The sequence below is a fragment of the Sturnira hondurensis genome, unplaced genomic scaffold, assembly GCF_014824575.4.
Source record: "Sturnira hondurensis isolate 20B ecotype Veracruz unplaced genomic scaffold, ASM1482457v3 Scaffold0006437, whole genome shotgun sequence".
NCBI classification, from domain to species: Eukaryota; Metazoa; Chordata; class Mammalia; order Chiroptera; family Phyllostomidae; genus Sturnira; species Sturnira hondurensis.
In genome coordinates this window covers 6608040-6628126 of record NW_028079068.1, presented here as the reverse complement: position 1 = coordinate 6628126, position 20087 = coordinate 6608040, and the positions used below count along the sequence as shown (strand labels likewise).

The window sequence follows — 20087 nt, the reverse complement described above, 5'->3', positions numbered from 1 at the left end:
TTTTTGCTGTTTAGGAAGATTTTTCCCCATAGTGGTTGTCTTGTAATATATTTAATAAATCTTTGAAAAATGCTGTTTGCCCCCTTTTTTTGCCTTTTACTCTCAGATTTCCCTCATTTTACTCGTATCTTTTTAATTCCCATCTGTTGTTTTGAAAAAAAATAATGCACTTACTCTGTTTTCCTCTTTCTCCTGCCAATTCCTAGTTGCATGATTTTTGCTTTGTCACGACATACTACTTTTGTATAGTTGTTTTTCATCCATACTCCTACTGTTATTTTTGTCTTAAGTCTACTTCTGCATATTTTAAATGCTCGACCTTCTTTTTGCTGACATTTTCTCAATTGTCTCTTGGTTGGGTGAAGTCCGTCATCCGAAAGACCCTTTGAGAGGGGCTCACGGCTGCCCGGCTCCTGCAGCCTGCCCTTAACAGGCAGCTGGAGGGGGAATAAATGTCTTGGTTTACACTTTTACCTCCTGCAATTTTTGGTAAAATGCTGTGTTACTGTCTTCCTTCATGTGTTTTATGAAAATTCTGATGCCAGTCTAGTTTTTTTTTTTTTTTTTTGCCTTCTAGGTTATTTGATCCTTTAGAACTTGAGAACTTTACACTTAGGAATTAAATAGTTTCAGTAGGAAATGTCTTGGAGTTGATATTTTGGGGTTAATTTTCCCTGATACTGAATGGGCTCTTTTATTTTATAGATTAAATTTTTTGGCAACGTTTCTTGACTTATAATTTTATGTATTCATTTTGTTATGTTGTTTGCTTTTTGTCTAACATACTACTTTTTTCTTGCCTGTCTTCCATTTCTACTACTTTTTCTTTGGTCTTCTTTCTTTTTTCTTTATATTCCCTTTATTTTCTATTTTGATTCTGCATTGCTTCAGTACCTTTTATGAAATACTCATTTGAATTTACTCTGCTATGGGTATTTCATAATTTATTCTTAATGTATGAGATAAATTTGTATTTTTCTTTCATATTTCTTGAATTTAGTCAATTTTCTTCTCATACCTTTCTTTCTTTATGCATGTCTCTTCCTTTTGGGTTTTCGACTCAAGGTGGCTTTTATATCCCCAAATTCTTGTTTGAGTATATTAATTCCATCTGGCTTTGTCATCTAGTTTTAGTGTGCTTTAAGGTGGTTTTATTACAGGGACTTCTTGAACTCTGTTGGAGAGGTATATATTTTTAAATATACCTCTCCATGAATTTCTTCCTTTTTTTCCAATCCTTTTTATGGTTTAGGGTGTTTTATAGAAATCCTAGCTCATTGGCTCCCTCTTCTGCCAGTATAGCAAAGTCCAGGCACTTAAGTGCATTTTTCGTTTTTTGGTGATGGAGGGAGGCTGCTGTTTGTTGATGGAACTTGGACTCCTTTGTCCTATAGGATCCTGAACTTCTCCTTTGTGCTTCTTTCTCTCTTCATCAGCCAATAGCCAAAGGGCACTTTGTTCTTTTTGTCTTTTTTCTCCCAGAAACTGTGTGTCTCAAACACTGCTCCTTCACGTTGTATCTACATCTGAATTCCTTCTCTGTCCTTCAAGCTCTGATCTGCTTGGATACTTTTGTAGTATTTTGAAACTTAGGGTGGACTTTGGCTTTCTACTGATATTTTCAGACCAGTCTTTGGTTCACTCTCTTCTCGTTTCCTCATCAGTTTTTCACGGACTGCATTTGGGACAGAGCCTGTGGCCGAGCAGGGGCGGGGCGGGGCTTTGAGAGATCACTTGCTGGGATTAGGTGGTTCTTTTCTTATTTTTATTTACAGTTGTTTTGAATTTGGGGAATTGCTGCCTTCAAGTTACCCTAAGGACATGATTTTTAGGACTTTTCTTTTTGTTGTTCTATGTTGTTTTTGGAAGTAATACTGAGAAATGGGGACCTATGCACCCACCATTGTCTTCAGCAACTGGAAATTTTCTAAAGCTAGAAGTTTTGCATTTACATTTTATTTTGGGGGCTTTGCTTTTGTGTTTTGATGTCACATCACATTTAATGTGCACAGTTTTGCAGGTAATGTTCCTCCATTTTATAGATGAAGAAGTTGTGGTCTTATAAAATTTTAATGATTTGAGAGATCACACGAAAATTGGTAGAGATGATAATCATATCTAAGTGTGTGAGGTCAACCTTTTGTTCCGTCTACTATGTCATACTGTCCTCTTGTGCAATTGAACTTATAAAAACATACATCCACAGATGACTGCAATCCAGTATAGTTTATGAATATTTAAACTATGATCTTATTCATCTTTTCCTTATCTGTTCTCTTATCATGTAACCCTCTTACGTTTTTAGTAGCTTCTCTCCATCAGCTGCTGCTTTGGTTTTCAAAGGCACATCCTCCTTACTCTGAATGGGATAACACACATTACTGACTTTGTCCCAAGGGAAAGTAATTTATCTGATAGTTTGTTTTTATCCCAATCCACTCTACCTTCCCCAAAGCAAACAGACTGGCATATCCCTTAGCCTGCTTTTACTTACAGAAGAACCAGTGCACACTGTACTATCTCTGTTTTTTAAGTTCTGTGGATTTTTTTTGGAGTATCTTTTTTTTTTTAAAAAGCCCTTTTTTTAGAGAGAGGAAGGGAGGGAGAAAGAGAAAGATCAATGTGTGGTTGCCTCTCCTGTGCCCCCTACCAGGCACCTGACCTGCAACCCTGGCATGTTCCCTGAGTGGGGATCAAACTGGCAACCCTTTAGTTCCCAGGCCGGCACTCGACCCACTGAGCCACACCAGCCGGGGCTGTCACTATGCTTTCTAAACTCAGTGCAGTGTGGGACTCAGTTTATGTCCACCTCAATCGAAACCATCCATCCCTGTGCCCAGGCTAAAAAAATCTCAGCTCCTATTAAATGACAGCCCCAAGTAGCAGTTGGCAATAGCTCTTGGCCGTCCCCTCTCACCAGTGGGATGTTGTATGGGCTCTAGTTTTCTTTACAGTAAGTTAATCTGCATCTTAGGGGTGCTTCCTTAACACCTTCCAAGTACCTTAGTCAGGACTCCCCACTGCAGGGGTAGTTAGTTAACATTTGAAAGACCCCAGTCAAGACTGTACTCCAGAGGCCCCCAGTGTATCAGATATTGCTGTCTAAGTCAACTCCATGGTGCAGGTGCCTTAATTAGAATAAAAGACGTTAGAAGCAGTTTTTCATGGCGAAATGAAAGGTATTGAAATGAATGATAGTTGACCAGGTGCCTCCACTGGGACATGAATGGAGGAGCAGGATTTGGTGAGGCTCGCAACCTGCTGGTCTAGGGCTAGAGCTTGGTTTGGGCCTGTGCTGCCAGCCCTTGGGGGACTTCGTCCACTCCCCAGCCCACAGGGCCTCTGCAACCCTACGCTGCCCCTTCTGCCCGCCGCGCCTGCTTCCCCACCCACAGCCCCTCAGGCACGCGCTCTGGCCGCACTCGCTGTGTGCGTTTCTCGTCTACGGAACTATTGCTCTCCATTTTGAGCCAGACTTTTTAAAAAATGTGTTAATTTGTATTTTATACATAATAATGCTTTTTTAGTAGATTGGATATCTAAAGTAGAATTTGTAGTAATATTTTGACCAGAGGCACAAGAATTACTTTTAAGTGGCAACTTTCTTATTATTTTCTGCTTAAGAACATTGCCTGTGTTCCCAGGCCAGGTTCCCATCTGCAGAGACAGCAGCATGGTGGGTACATAATCCTGATATGTTAGAGGCCTTAATTAGGCTTCAAATTGTTTGAAGGCCCCCTTTTATATTGAATTCTGTTCAGTAGTGGCAGACAGTTCTCTTATATAGGGACAATGTTCTTGAATACGTGTAAATTAAATTATGCAGGTCAAAAACATATCCGTTATGTAATTTAGGTATTGTGCGTAATGTAAGGAATGACACCTACCAGGAATTTCTGTAGTAAACATTACCATAAACTCTTATACCTTAATTAATATGTATAATTATAAATGATAGATGAATATAGTGTATTTAATCGAAACTAGCATTTTGCCAGAGACCTTATCTGTAGCAATTTGAGGACACATGTGTACGGGTATGGCGTATGTTACCAGCTTTTTCTTTCCCAGCATACTGTGAGAAGAAAGCAACTGTGGACTTTCTGTATGCTCTGGGCATCAAGGAAGCAGTTTTCTTTTATAAAATATTTAGCTGCATAAGTGGGTTGTTCACCTTGTTTATCCATTTTTTAATGGGCTATGTCGATAATCTTGGTAGTATACAGAATCAGCCATAGGCTTGGTAATCAGAGATGTATAGATTTAAACTGTAGTTACTGGAATCGTGAAATTGTAGAGCTTGAGAGGACCTTAGATATCATCTAGTTAATTATTTAGTGAGTCCCAAAGTGTCTTAGTTCAGCCTCCTTCAGGATTCCATGCTTACCCTCACCCACTGGCAGGCTTTACGTCCACTTAGATGTGGTTGTGTAGGTACATACGCCTGCCTGCCTGTCTGTCTAGTAAGAAACCATTGGGGCCAGTAGGATTGTAATAGACATAATTGGTTGAAAGACATGAAACTCTTCCACCATTTAGCGCTCTTCTGTCAGTGAAAGTCTTCAAACCCAGGCTCAGGAACTCCTCAGGACACTCAAAGCGGAAATATCAAAGGCGAGAAATTGGGAAAGGGAGTGAAGTGTTTGTTAAAGTGTTCTAAAACCCACACACTGAGCACGTGTTATACCAATACAGATGTAACAAAATGCTTTGGGGTTTGGTGGCCTGGAAATATGTACATTTTGTTCTAATTGTGGTATGCGGCCTTACTGAATTTCAGCTAAATTATTTTTGTGCAAGGCTTTTTCCATAAAGCACCAGTAATTCTGTCTGACCTCACAGGGTTTTTGTGATTATTAGACTCTGGTCTTTGTGGTTGATTATATTATCCTTTTAAATTGCCTTTTAATTTTCAGCTGATGTAAGTGAAATAGAGAGTATAAATTAATTAATATCGGATCTGTTCAGTGTTTATGCTCTAGGAGATTTCAGGAGACAAACAGATAGATAAGCTTCTAAACAAACGTGCCATTTGGGGCTGTGGCATTTCATTGTGCAGACTTTGCTTATTTGTTTTTTAATAGGCTATCTATCATATTAGTGTGGCTATAAGTAGCTTTTTGCTACGTCATCTAGGGGCCCATTTATTCAAACCACATTTATCTCATCGCCAGTCACTCCTGTGGCAGGTGGTGGGGATTTTTCAGGTGGCCTTTTGCATGGTCCTCTTTGTCACTTATTTGTCCTCTTTTGTGAAGATCATTGTGTCCCAGATACATTTCGATTACTTTTTCCTACCTGAAGTTCTGCTTATCTTTCTGATTCATTTTCTGTCTTAAATTTTTTTTTTAAAGATTTTATTTATATATCTTTAGAGGGGAAGGAAAGGAGAGAGGGAGAGAAATATCAATGTATGGTTGCCTCTTGTGTGTCCCCTGCTGGGAACTGGCCTGCAACCCAGGCATGTGCCCTGACTGGGAATCGAACCATGCTCCTTTGGTTCGCAGGCCCGAGCTCAATCCACTGAGCTACACCAGCTAGGGCTAACATTTTCTGTCTTAAATTTCGATGGCCCCTTGGCTGCTAAGTGCTTTTTTCTTCTTGCTTTTGGGGTCAGTCTTAAAGAATGGGGTCATTTGGTGTCTAGTTCCTTATGTGTAAAACAAAACCACAACTAAAATGTGCATTCATGAACTGCCACTTTGGGAAATATCAATGACTTTTTAAAAAAAGATTTTAAACTTTATTTATTCTTAGCAAGAAGGGAAGGGAGGAGAAAGAGAGGGAGAAAAACATGCATGTGTGAGAGAGACATTGACCCATTGCTTCCCGCGCACGCCTGGACTGAGAACTGGGTGGAACCCAGGCCCGTGTCCTGACTGGGAAATTGAACCGGGGACTTTTTGCTTTGCAGGATGATGTCCAGCCTGCTGAGCCACACCTGTCAGAGCTCAATGACTTTTTTTTTTGGTTTTGATTTGTCATCAGAATTGTCATGTGATCCTTAGAGGCATAAGGCTTCTTGGTTCTACTTCTAGTTTACTGTATTAAAAAAATTAAATTTACATGCCGTATAATCAAATGCCTTCTATACCGTAAGGAAAGCAGTATGACTTTGGTCGTTCTTTAAGTACCATTCTCTCCTCGTGGGCCTTGGGGGTGTAGTGCATCTGAGTAAGGCAGCAGCATCACAAATAAATATGCAGAGGACTTGTTTTAGATTAAGCTCATTTAAGTAGTGATATCATGAACCTTTGGTTCATATTGAAGTGCATTTTATGAGTTGGGAGCAAAAAAAGCCTACATGTCATCCGAAGTAGAGGTCTAGAACTGTACCCAGTGGTTACCAGGACTCACTCCGTGGATTGGGGTACTTCCATTCTTCAGTGCGCCCGGTGGTGCTGAACAACCTTGGTGCTGGGCTTGTTGCGTGGTTGAGCCAGAGTCTGCCAGAGAAGAACATGCATGTGCTTTCAGAGTATCACATATTTTAAAAATGTTCCGGTTATTCTGAGGAGGGGAGGGGAGGATGGGGGAAGCTTTAACTGTTAGGGTCCGTATTAAAGCTTGTATTCACTTTCGCTCCATCTGTCTTAATCCAGCCACTTGTAAAATGAAGTCATTATTTGTAGAGCAGAACTTTTCAACCTGTGCTGCTTTTGGCAGTAGCCAGGGCCCTGAAATCACATGACAGATTTTACATACACGCACCTGTGGTTTTCAGCCGCTAACAAAGTCTCAGATTCCATCCCACCCCTCTCCCAGGTTCCCACAGGGGTTAGCAGTGCTCTCCTGGCCTGTTTCTTCCATTTCAGAACCGCTCAGTTGGATGAAAGCTACGGCCTAAAGGTCTTCAGAGACTTGTGACACAGAGTTATTCTCAGAAAACGTACAGAAGACCAGTCTTCAGTGTATAAGAATGTTTATTAGACATAATGTTTAAAGAAACATAGGGTTGTTTTGTATTTATGAAATAGTCTTTGTTACTCATTTCCTCAGAGTTTTGTCTCACTTGTATGTTTTGTTTTTCTTTTATTTTTCTTCCTCTCTTTTGTCATTTGTTATAATTTTATCTTATTTGTCTCTTCTTCATGTATTTGTAATAGCCTTTGTATTAAGCTATTTATCTCTTCTAATTAATAAATAGGAATTTGAGACTGTGGTTTCTCTCTTTCGAAGTCTCATGCCAAGTATGACATTTTATAAACAGTGAATGCTTAATAAATGTCACAGACTGACTGACTCATTCTGGAAGTGGTCATCTGTGGAACCTTCCCGTGGAGATTTGCTGACTTGTTTTTAATTGTTTTTGTCTCTTATTATTAACTGATGGGTATAGTTTGAAGAATGTATTGTTGCCCTGACTGGTGTCGCTAAGTTGATTGGGCATCGTTCTGCAAGGAGAAAGGTTGCTGGTTCGATTCCTGGTTGGGGCACTTGCCTGGGTTGCGGGTTCCGTCCCTGGTTGGGAGTGTGTGCGAGAGGCAACTGATGTTTCTCTGTCACTGTGTTTCTCCCCCTCCATCTCTAAAAATAAATAAATATTTAAAACAAAGAAAAAAGAATGTACTGTTATTTTGTTATATTTTAGTTACTGCGTAAGTGTAATTTAATTACAAATATAATTTTAAAATCTCTGATTTACTTAAGGGAGTGATCAAAGCAGAGATCCCATTTTTTAGGCCCAGTCTGTTGTTGAGTTTTATGTGGGAATGTGTGTCTATTTATTAATTTATTTTTTTGCAGTGAGGGAGATAAACCTGCAGGATGTCAAGGAGGACTTGGAACTGGATCCAGAGGACAACAGCACCCTTTTCATGGGCATCCTCATCAAGGGGCTAGCCAAACTGAAGAAGATCCCAGAGACCGTGAAGGCCATCAAAGAGCGTTTGGAGCAGGAGCTCAAACAGATCGTGAAGCGGTCCACGACCCAGGTGGCGGACAGCAGCTACCAGAGGGGGGAGAACCTCACTGCGGAGAACCAGCCAAGGTAGATGGGGGTGCGGGTTGGGCTTTTGGTCACTATTGTACCTTTTCTAGGGTGGGAGGCAAGGAATTATCTTCTTTTGATGTTATTTCTTGAATTCAGGATAGTATAGCGTGTACAAACTCAAATTGGTGAAAACAGTGTGAATAGGTATAATTCAGCAGATTTTTGACATAGTTGTGAAGTTGCAAAGCATTTTCCCATACTCAGAGGATGAAGCAATTATTGTGTATTTTACTAAGTACTAAGCAGAATTCATGGCCATTTATGTATATATTATTTCATTTAAGCTTCACTACAACTTTATGTGCTGCTTACTAGTACCCCCATTTTACAGTTAGGGGAACTGGGGCTCAGAGATTAATTAAGTCAAGGGTCACAGAACAAGTAGCTGATCTTGGAATTGAATGCAAGTCCATGGTCTTTTCTTGCCCCATGGTTTCTCCTTTAATATGTGGTCATACTTGTAAGTAGGCAAATTAGTCTCGGGAATTACTCTATGTATTTAAAACTGCTAATAGGATTTGGATTCCTAAGTCTTAGTGCATAAGAAGAAACTGAAATTGTGTTCTGATTCGAACTGCTGGATGGTCAAACACTGGGAGATCATGTGTGCCAAACCAGAGTTTAGGGCATCACAGACTAAGGTCACCGACGAAGGTCATCTGACTGTGGCTGGGACGAGATACATGAAATGGAGGCTTTCCTAGAAAATCCAAGATTCACTCTACACAGCTCTCTGTTCTCCTCTGCTTCTGACCCCGACTCTTCCCGTATACTAGACAAGTACGAGGCACGAGGCGGGAATTTGGAACAGGGCATGGGGGGAGGACAAAGGAAACCCTATTTTCATTGAGAGCAGAGGGCACCGTAGAGCATCTGCTCCGTTCAAATAGTGTGAGTTCCGGGAGGTACTAGACAGTGTGTTGAAGGCACCGTAATCTTGTTGACGTGTTAAGGAAATGTTGCTGTTTGTACTTAGGACTTTAAAATGATTATTTTTAAAGGATTTAGGGAGAAGTAATAATAGCTTACTTACTATAGAATTATCCAGACTTTAAAATTTTTTTGAAAAATAATGTATTCTGGCCCTGGCTAGGTGGCTCAGTTGTTGGAGTGTCATTGTGTACACCAGGAGGTTGCGGGTTTGATCCCAGTCAGGGCACATACCTAGGTTGTGGGTTTGATCCCTGGTCGGGGTAAATACACAAGGCAGCCAGTAGACGTTTCTCTCTCACATCGATGTTTCTCTCTTTTCTCTCTCTCTCTCAAATCAATAAACATACCTTTGGGTGAGGATTTAAAAATATTCTATTTTCATTCTTATATTCTCAAGTATCTAAATAACATTAATTTAAATTATACTTTAAAACGTCAAAAATTAATTCCCTCGTAAACTTCATTCAAAAGTGCAGTTGTTGGAAAAACCATCCTTCACCCCTCCTCTGCCGGGGAATATTCCAAGGCACATGTTTCAATGAGCATAGGTTTTGGAGTCAAGTAGACCTGACTTTGAATGCCGCTCTGCAATCTGAGGAAAATGCCTTTTTTATAGGATTGCTGGCATTCAGCAAGGTCATATGGTTAGAGCTTAGTAGGGGAGCACCAGGAAGTATTGTTGCACACTTATGTGTGTGTGTGTGAATCCACACGCTTGTTTATTCTTGTTTCTTTCTTCAGCTCCGTGTTATTTGGTCACTCACAGTGGGATCCAGAGAGGCTGGGGAATGGTTCTAAATCGAACGTCTTTCTTCAGCTGGTGCCTGAGTTTCTGTGAGGACCTTTTGCCTTCTTGCTAATAAACACTCTGGAATTCTGGTTTTCTGTTTGCCCCGTTGCTGCAAGTCCCGAGAAGAATGTGCTGAACTTTCATAGGGACACAGCCTGAGGATAGCATATATTGTAAATAGAACAAAAGGGCAGGGATCAATAACTTGTCTGCAGATTTCATTACAGTACCCTTAAAAGCAATGTGTCTTTCTGATGATTTTGACCTCTTCCTCTTCTGTTCCCTAAGCCCCGTCCAGAACTCATGAGTGAGAATTCAGCATACTACCCCTGGAAATAATAAATGTTTCTCTATGAGGAATGAGTCAGCAAGAGGGTTTTTTTCTTCTTTAAGTTTTGGTTTTTTTGGTCAATATTTTAAAGGCTTTTGTAGGCAGGATGTAAGCTGTTTATAACATAATTATATTTTATGAAATGTACAAATCTGAAATTTTGTGCCCAAGCTCTTTGAGATCAAATAGTACAGAGAAAGCAAATATTTGGAGTGAACCACTTAGAGATTTTTTAAATTAAATGAATTGGGGTGACATTGGTTAGTAAAATTGTACAGGTTCCAGGTGTTGAGTTATATAATACATCATCTATATTTTGCGTTGTGTGTTTATCACCCAGGGTCAGACCTCCCTCCTTGGCCGTACACTTGATCCCCTGCACACTTCACTGCCCGCCGTCACCTTTCTCTCTGGTGTTGGACCACTTCTTGAGGATCAAAGGTTACATTCTTAGGCTGGGATGCCCAACAATGAATAATTTGGAGCTAATTTGCGGTGGCTCTTTGCTGTCCAATGCTTTGTAACTTCTCAAGAATTAATTACCTTGGAAACTTCATTGAAAAAAGATGATTTGTTGCATTGTTGCATCTAGAGGTTTAGAATTTGAGAGCGGGTCTTGTCTGAGTACCCCTTGAAGCTTGCACGGTACTTTGTGTTCATCGAACTTGACTGGGAGGTGTTGGTGGCATTTGTTTTAGGGAGAGGGAAAGTCACAAGACTGCACGTAATTTTTTTACCCTTACCATAAGGAGCCTATGCTAAAGGCGTAAGAATCGCAATTCCACTGTTAGGAGTATATCCTAAGAACCCTGAAGCACCAATCCAAAAGAACCTATGCACCCCAATGTTCATAGCAGCACAATTTACGATAGCCAAGAGTTGGAAGCAACCTAGATGCCCATCGGTCAGTGACTGGATCAAAAAACTATGGTACATTTACACAATGGAATTCTATGCTGCAGAAAGGTCAAGAAGGAGCTCCTACCCTTCGCAACATCATGGAGGGAACTGGAAAGCATTATGCTGAGCGAAATAAGCCAGGCAGTGAAAGACAAATACCATATGATATCACCGTTAACAGGAATCTAAACAACAAAACAAACAAGCAAACAAAATGTAACCAAAGACACTGAAATGCAGAACGTGCTGACAGGGTCCAGAGGGGAGAGAATCACAGGGGAAAAGGGGAAGGACTCAATGAACAAGTATAAAGGACACATGGACAACAACTAAGGTGGGGGGCAGAGATGGGAGGGAGGTGGGGAGCACTGGGGGGCAGGGCTGGGAATACAAGACAGAAATCTGTACTTGAACAAGAATTAAATAAAAATTAAAAAAAAAGAATCGGTTTTTCTTACCAAAAGTTGGAGCACAGCAAGAAGAACTGAGATTCCTCCTCCCCGATGGGCACACTCTCTCCCTCACCCGCGGGTGAAAATCCTATTCCAGCTAGTCAGTGAGCAAATGCTGCTCTGAGACAAGACGCCATTTCCGTAACTTTCTCTGAAAGTGCCGTCGTTCAGCATCGTCTTATTAAATATATTCTGCCTGTGATGCATTGCAGGCCTGTTTCATTGGTTTCTGTGGAAAGAGAACGAATGTTGTGTGCGATGTTGTTAGCCACGTGCAGGGAGCCAAGCTGCAGTTGTCTTGTGTTCCCTTCCTGCAGAGCCGGTGTCCTTTCTCAGCCAGTTTTAGAAAATCACTTTGGTGATCCACTTACTGATCACCACAAACTGGTGATCCAGTTTTTTTTTGACCCCCAAGCAATTGAAGCTAAACATTTCCAAACTATCTGTTATCTGTTATAGGACAAATATCTTGTCATTCATAATCTACCTAGCCTCTGTTTACTATTAATGGAGAATATTCAACTACCGTAGTTGCAGACTTGATAAGCGTTAGGGGAACGTGCACTTTGCTCATCCCCCAGAACCACCCCCTACCCAGCATGTCCTCAGAAAGGTGGCCGTGTCTTCAGTTTCCAATGGCTGATGTGGTCTGAGGCCTGGGCTGCTCACAGCCAGTTTCTTCAGCTCCTGCTCCTGATCATCGCTTCCTTCCCAGAATCTAGCTCATGAGCATTTTCACGTCATCGTTGTTTCAAAGAAGCTGGAAGAAGTTCTCTAATATTTAACACATGAGAAGAGCACGAAGAAGACATGGAAGAAGTAGATCTCCCCAAAGGCGTGATGTCTTGTCAAGAGTATGAGAGAAAAGAATGTGGCAAAAGAATGACTGGCAGGTGTGAGGCAACTGCGCTATTTGCAGATGGTCCTGTTTAAACGTTAAGACATGAAACTCGTTGCAGGGGAGGTGCCGGAGCCTGTTGCCCTTAGAGAAACTGTTGGTCTTGAAGGAGGCAGTGAGGATCGAGGGAGTGGAGCCAGGGCTGCCAGAGGTCCTTCTGCTTTCAGGGAGGAAGCCATTCTGCAGCGTTCCTGATCTGCCCTGTGAGTGAAAGAAGATTAATTAAGTGGTAAAAAACCCACAGAGAACATTGTGCGTTCTGTGCTCACTGTCATACTGAAGAAAGGTTTGTGGAAAACAGGAGAGGACTACAGCTGTACTTGAGAGCTGCTGAGAGTGTAGATCTTAAATACGCTCACTAAAAAAAAATATGGTAATTTTGTGAAGTGATGGAGGTGTTAGCCAGTGCTGAGCTGGCGATCATTTTGCAGTATGTCAGTGTGTCAAGTTAACACATTGTACTCCTTAAATTTCTACAGTGATATATGTCAGATATATCTCAATGAAGCTGGGAGGGATCTTCCCCCATCCCCAAAATAATATTTCCTCATAGTGGAACATTAGAAAGGTTATTCATAAATCCACTTCCTAGAGATGATAGAAGTCAATTTTTTAGGGATATAGTCTTATTACTTAGTTGTATATTAGTTTTAGTACAAGAATGTACAAGTTCTCTAGGGAGATGATTTAGGAATCTAAGTCATCAGTTTGATTCTCCGGTGAGCTAATTAAGATCCATTTACTCTGTGACTGCAGATCAGACTTCTTAACATGTCCACCTATGTCTGAGAGGCCTGCCATTGATCGCAGTGGGGGGTGTGGGTGGGAGAATGAGTATGTCAGGGCAAATAATGCCCTTCTCCAGAGGAAAAACAGAATCAATACCAGGAAATGAGTCAGGAACACTGTCTTTATGTGAGCCAGAAAGCGAACTCGTATGGTGGAAAGAGACCACTTCTTCTCATATTTCCACTGCTACCAAGCTTTGGGAACTTTCAAAGTATTTCAGCTTTCACATTTCCCTGGGTAAATCTGGGATTAATAATAATGCTCCCACCTGTGATGAGGCCAGTAGTGAGGCCCACTCAGGTGAGACACCAGATGGCAAGCTGCTTTGCAAAGCATAAATGCTCCAAAATGGCAAACTCTGTGATGTCTGTGGTGTTATACAGAGTGTTTGGAACCTTCAGCATGCGTGAGAATCACCTCCAGCGTGTACTCCCATGGGCCCTGCACCGGGAGATTCCAGTTTAATCACCCTCCATGACAGGGCTGATTCGCATTTCTAAGTCTCGGGTGGTGTTGGTGCTGCTGATCCTTACACCCCACTGTGAGCAGTGCTGAGATTTAAGAAAATTCAATAAAAACAGTTCTCATTAAAAATTATCTTCTTTGCATCTTTTACTTATTTATTAATTCATTAAATGTCTTGGGCATTAATATGTGCCCATTCCTAAATCAGGCTGCGCGCGCACACACGCACACACACACACACACAGTTAACTGCTGTCATGGTCCAGTCTGGTTAGGGACCATAATTATAGGATGGGCCAGGAACTAGAGAAGCCCAAAAGATATGAAATATATCCTGAAATCTACACAAAGGCACTTTAATCATATCTGACACCACTTCTAAACAAGGGAAGGATTTCCTTTGACACAAGGTTTTGTGTGTGTTTGCAGTGAAAGAAATTCTGTGTCAGTTGAGCACGGGCCACCTTTTGTATTATGACACCGCGAGAGCACAGAGTGACAAGACCTGCGGCAGCGCCCGCTGCCTGCCAAATGGAGAAGTGGGCTTTGATGCAGGCTGAAGGCTGGCACTGGATAATGGTGTCAGGTACAACCCGTGGAGCAGATCCTACCTGTTACTCCCTTCGCTGGCCCAGTCTCCGACTTAAACCTGCTGTAGTATGCAAAACAATAGAAATCAAAGGCAGGTTTCTTTTACTCTGACAAATACAAAGCAGAGATTTAAGAAATGTAATGTTGAGTAAGACCTCCAGCCCATTCACCCAAGCCCCGTTTCCCTCGAGACTGTAATTAAGGACAGTGTGCGGCTTCCGGTTTACTGAGGAGCTGTCCACATCACTGACTTGACTCATGCACCCAAGGTACGACAAGGCTACCATTAATTAATTTGTGTAAGTCTTACTAGAAAGTGCATACATTCGGGATCAGTACTATTTTCCATGATACTGAATTGTGTATTTTAGTTAATACTTGATGCAGTAAGTGCCAATGGGGAGAATTAATTCCTTTCATTTGTTTTAAGCGTGTTTTGGTCCAGCTGCGGGGGATCTACCCTAGTTGGGGAACAGTGAAATTTCCTCTCTGTGTCCCTGGTTCATCCTATTTATACCCTTCAGTGTTTAATGGGTGGGTGTATTTAAAGCATGTTCTCACTGATATGTGTAATCAAAACTAGAGATTTAATCAGATGGAACCATAATCACTGAACTGAAATTTACTTGCTTCCCATTTGCTTTGATTTGAATTAACGACTCATCTAAGTTAAGATCGAGGTCCTTCCTGATTCCAAGCATGTCCAGGTGCTACATGCTGTGCTCGAGAATGGCTATGAAGACGAATGCTTGGCCTTGCTTCAGAGCTGCTCTTAAATGACCTTTCTGTAGAAGAAAATGACCAATTCCACAAAATCCTACATTTCAGATACTTAGGAGAAGAGTAACTAGTAGAGAAAGAAAAGATGAAAGGAACTGCTACATATCTGAAAGAGAAACGTATGCCTCACTCTAGCAATAGGTCTAAAGGAGTCATGAGAAGTACTCTCCTCACCACAAAACTAACACTGGCACCTGTGTCTTTAGACTTTTTAAGACTCCCCTATTACAACAGTATGCCCTCAATCTGAGTTCTGCATTTTTAAAATACATTTTTTCATTTTTTGAGCAATAATTTAATGCATTTCTATGAATCTACAGCCTTCACAGACTGAGAAACCAGAAAAAAATTAGGAAATGAGGCAGATACCAACCGTGAGAAAAACCATGACTCTAAAGTAGATGACTCGGTGTTGGAATTGCTCAGCACTCATTCGGCTGACCCCGCAGTTGGTTCCATGACAGGCACACGGGAGGCAGAAAGAATGGGGCGTGCAGTCCACTGCAACACAGAGTGGTGTGTTATGTGTGTTTCAGAGGGGTGTAGCCATTCCTTCAGATTCCAGATGTATCAAAAATAGAAGTATTAAGAATACTAGAAGAAAGTTTGGGACATTTTTTTTTTTGTAATCTGAGAGTGGAGAAGTCCTAAATTGGCTAAAAACCCTAGAAGCTAGAAAAAAATGTTAAATATAGCCACATAAAAACAAATGTCTAATGGTCAGACATTATAAAGTTAAAAGAGAAACAGGGGAAATTGCAATATAAATACCTAAGAACTTACTATGTAAAGAGTTCCCGCAAATCAATAAAGAAAATGACATAGTAGAAAAATGGCTGATTCACTAGTAGGCGCTATCAAATAAATGGCGCTCAATAATTATAACTAGTAAAAAACAACAATAAAAACCGTCTTAGTTTATTATTTTTAGAAAAGTAGCTTCCCATACCAGCTCAGGTACCCAGGCTGTATGCTCTCATGGCACAGTTTGTTTTTTTCTCTTAGCACGTAACGCAATTTGCAGTAATTTCATCTCAGGGTTCTCTGATCAGTGCCTTTCTTCTCTAGACTTTAAGCTTGATAAGGACAGAGACCTTAAGTTTGATCCGATTTTTGGTCCATGACACATAGATACTCAATATATGTGACATTCATTTTTTTCATCCAACAAATATTTATTATGGATCAGGTGGGCACTCTGCTAGATTCTGGAGCTAGGATGCTGAACAAGGCAAACTAGTCCTCTGTTCTTTCCAAGTGCCTGTTCTAGGAGCAGTGAGAAAATAGGCTAATGCTCACAGATACACACCTGTATCACAGGAAGTAATCAGATGGACACGATCCAGTTGGTGTGCAAATGGGTTTTACATTTCCCACATGATATCCCAATAGGCAGGTTTATTTGTAATGATTCCTTCTGATTAAAATAACTTGAGTAATACCTCAAATTAATTCCTAAATGATGAATTTATTTTCCACTATAATATCTGCAGAGTAGAGTGGAAAATAAACCATACAACCTTAGTATCCAAACACAACTATTTTTAGCACTAAACTATGTGAGGTCTGTCCAGAAAAAGTGCAGCCATTTTTACTGTAATGAGAACAGTTTGGGGGACATTGATGCAACCTTGCAGCCAAGGAGAGTGGACTAGAATGTATGCTTGTGAACACTGATGACTTCACTGTACCAGTTGGTGGGAGCAGTAGATGTCTTTGAAGGAGCATGTGTACTGTGTGGCCGTTGCATTCAAAATAACTGAGTAGAGCAATAAATCAGCATCAACTTTTGAGTCAAAGCTTGAACATTCCTCCACAGAAACTGTTTGGATGATGCAGAAGGCCACAGCTGTGGGTAGCTGGTGATTGGCAGCTTCATCATGACATTGTGCCGTTCATGCATCACATCTCATGCAGAGCTATTTGGCAAAACATCAAATCACCCAGGTGACTCAGTCCCACTACAGCCCAGATTTGGTGCCCTGTGACTTCTGGATTTTCCCAAAACTGAAACCACCTTTGAAAGGGAAGACTTCAGCCTGTCGACAAGGTTCAGGAAAATACGATGGGGCAACTGATAGCTATTAGAACTGTATGAGGTCTCAAGTGCCTACTTTGATGTTTTTTTTATCTTGTATCTTCAATAAATGTCTCTATTTTTCATATTACGTGACTGGATACCTAAAGGACATACCTTGTATAATACGGTATTATTAACTATAGCCATTATGCATGCATTAGATGTCCAGAACTGATTCATCACAGAATTTGTGAAAGTTTGTAATCTTCAGCCATCATCTCCCCATTTCCTCCACTCTCCTAACCCCTGGCAACTGACATTCTGGTCTCTATTTCTTTGAGTTTTTTTTTTTTTTAAAGATTTTAATGACTTATTTTAGAGGGGAGGAGAGGGAAAAAGGAAGAGGGAAACATCAATGCGTGCTTGCCACCAGTGCGCCCCCCACTGGAGACTTGGCCTGCAACCCAGGCATGTGCCCTCACCCAGGAATCGAACCTGTGAGCCTTTGGTTCACAGGCCAGTGCTCAATCCAGTAAGCCACACCTGCCAGGGCTTTTTTTTTTTTTAAATTTAGACTCCACATGTAAGTGGTATCTTACAGTGTTGGTCTTTCTCTGCCTTATTTGACTTAGCATAAGGCCCTCAAGTTCTGTTCATCTTGTAGCATCAGTAGGTTATTCTCTTTCATGGCCGAGTATTTCACTGCATATTATATGGTGTATGCCACATGCTCTATGCCCCTCCCTCTGTTGGGGAACACTTAGTTTTCTTGCCTTGAATAGTGTAAGTAGTGCTTCAGTGAGCACAAGAGTGTAGATGCTGTTTGATATCCTGTTTTTCTTGCCTTGGATACACATCCAGGGGTGGGGTTTTTAGATCATGTATTAGTTCTGGTTTTACTTTTTATGAGGCACCTCCATACTGTTTTTCACAGTGGTTGCACCATTTTACAGTCCCACCTAACAGTGCACAAGGTACCCATTTCTCCACACCCTTGCCAACACTCTTTCTTGTCTTTTGGTTGGTAGCTATTCTGACAGGAGTGAGTTGATCTCTCATTGTGATTTCGATTTGCATCTCTCTGATGATTATGTTGAGCTCCTTTCCTGTACCTTTTGGCCATTTGTGTGTCTTTGAAAAAATGTGTATTCAGTTCCTTCGTTAATTTTAAAATTGGATTGTGGGTGTTTTTTATTTGTTTTTGAGTTGCGTTAGCTTTTTTTATTTGTTGGATTATTCGCTGATTATTGGATATATCATTTGCAACTGTGTTCTCACATTCCAAAGAGGTTGTTTTTCATTTTGTTGATGGTTTCTTTTTTTTTAAAGATTTTATTTATTTATTTATCTTTAGAGGGGAAGGAGAGGGAGAGAAACATCAATGTATGGTTGCCTTTCGTGCATCCCCTGCTGGGAGTTGGCCTGCAGGGAACTGGCCTGCAACCCAGGCATGTGCCCTGACTGGGAATCGAACTGCGATCGTGTGGTTCGCAGGCCCGCACTCAATCCACTGAGCTACACCAGCCAGGGCTGATGGTTTCTTTTACTGTGTAAATCTTTTTAGTTTGATGTAGTCCCACTTATTTATTTTTTCTCTAGTTGCCTTTGCTTTTGTTGTCAACCCCCCAAAAAATCATTGTAAAAACTCATGTCATAGACCTTACCCCTCTATGTTTTCCTCTGAGAGTTTTGTGGTTTAAGGCCTTATATTCAAGTCTTTAATTCCTTTTGAGTTGCTTTTCATGTGTGGTGTAGGAATAACGATCCAGTTTCAATGTTTTGCATGTGGCTGACCAGTTTTTCCAACACTCTTTATTGAGGAGATTGTCCTGGGAAAGGCTTATGAATGAATGATACTAAAACTTTTATGAAAAGAAAGGGGGCCTGGGTTTATTTTCTAATTGTAGTCACTAATTTGCTGCACATTGGAATGAGTGCTTCTTTTGAAGTCATCCCTCCAGAATTCAGAAGCTGAACATGAGGGATGGACTTGGCATGTAGGGCCGGGACACGGGAAGGAAGTGACTCGAGCCGGGGCCCAGTTTGGTGCTCTTTTCATTCTCGCTGTGTGTCATCCTGTGCAGTATTGCTAACGGGTTTTTCCTATTCTTTTCATGGTGCAGATGGAGAATTAGTCAGCACTCCTCAAATAGTAACTTCTTTTTTCACGAAGATTATTATTAATAAGTGGTGAAACTTATTTCTAAAGCTTAAAAGTACGTATTAGATAACCTTGAAGACTAAATGGGGTCTGTGTCCTGTTTGAAATGGAGAATACTGGCTTAGCCAAGCTCAGTAGGAGAATGTGTATGTGAGATGCAGGCATGTAAAACTAAGGCCATTTTGCTATGAAGTAATTGATGATCAAGTTCTTTTACTTTTCATGCAAAGCCTAAGCTCCGGGGTCAGAGTTTTCCCATTGTTTAGAGCACAGGACTGCTGGGGAAACCAGTGCTCTGTGGTTATGGCCTTTGTCTGTCCGTGGGAGAACGCAGACCCCGATATTGAGGTCTCAGCACGTGAATAGTTGGGCAGAGCCGGCTTCCTCCCTTGTGTGTGCCTTTGCTTGGTGACCAAGGAAGGCAGTGTCTCAGCTGCAATGGGTTTTCCAGCCCCATGACTAGTACAGGGTTTCCTGGATGTTAAATTTAGATCCAGGTAGTCGTATCTCACCTTAAAAATTAAACATTTCTCACAGGTGGATGGTGTAGCTTTATGACACAGACATTTCTTATGCAGTTGTGACTGTTTCTTAACATTTTCTTCTTCTTACCTCTTGGCTGTTTTTCATGGTGGCACTTGAAGATGAGACACGTGGGCATAGTGGCAGGTAGCAAGTTTGTAGAAGATCTGGGAGCATGAGTAACATTTTATTTATATCACTAGGAAGGCTGATTTTAACATTTTTCAGGTAATTGGGTTTAAAGAACAAATACTTTCTTCATCTTGACACTTTTTTTGTTTTTTTTTTTTACACAAATAGATTTTACGATAGTATTTTTACAGTTAGCTCTGAATGCATGTGTCTTTCAGCTTGTGACTGTACTTCTTTTGGTTCTCATGTTTAGGTTGATAAGGTTATATTTTTGAGAGAGAGTTTGTGCAAAACATTTCTTACTATGGTCTTCTAAAACCAGGATGTTAT

General features: G+C 40.9%; 1 protein-coding gene across 2 annotated transcripts in view; it reads left to right on the top strand.

Annotated features, from left to right (window-relative positions):
• EXOC4 (exocyst complex component 4) overlaps positions 1-20087 on the top strand; it is a 679809-nt gene that overhangs the window by 74112 nt on the left and 585610 nt on the right. For both annotated transcript variants that reach the window (XM_037049172.1, XM_037049173.1), the window contains exon 6: positions 7747-7990. In XM_037049172.1, coding sequence (XP_036905067.1) covers positions 7747-7990 — 244 coding nt within the window. The remainder of the gene's footprint in view (positions 1-7746; positions 7991-20087) is intronic.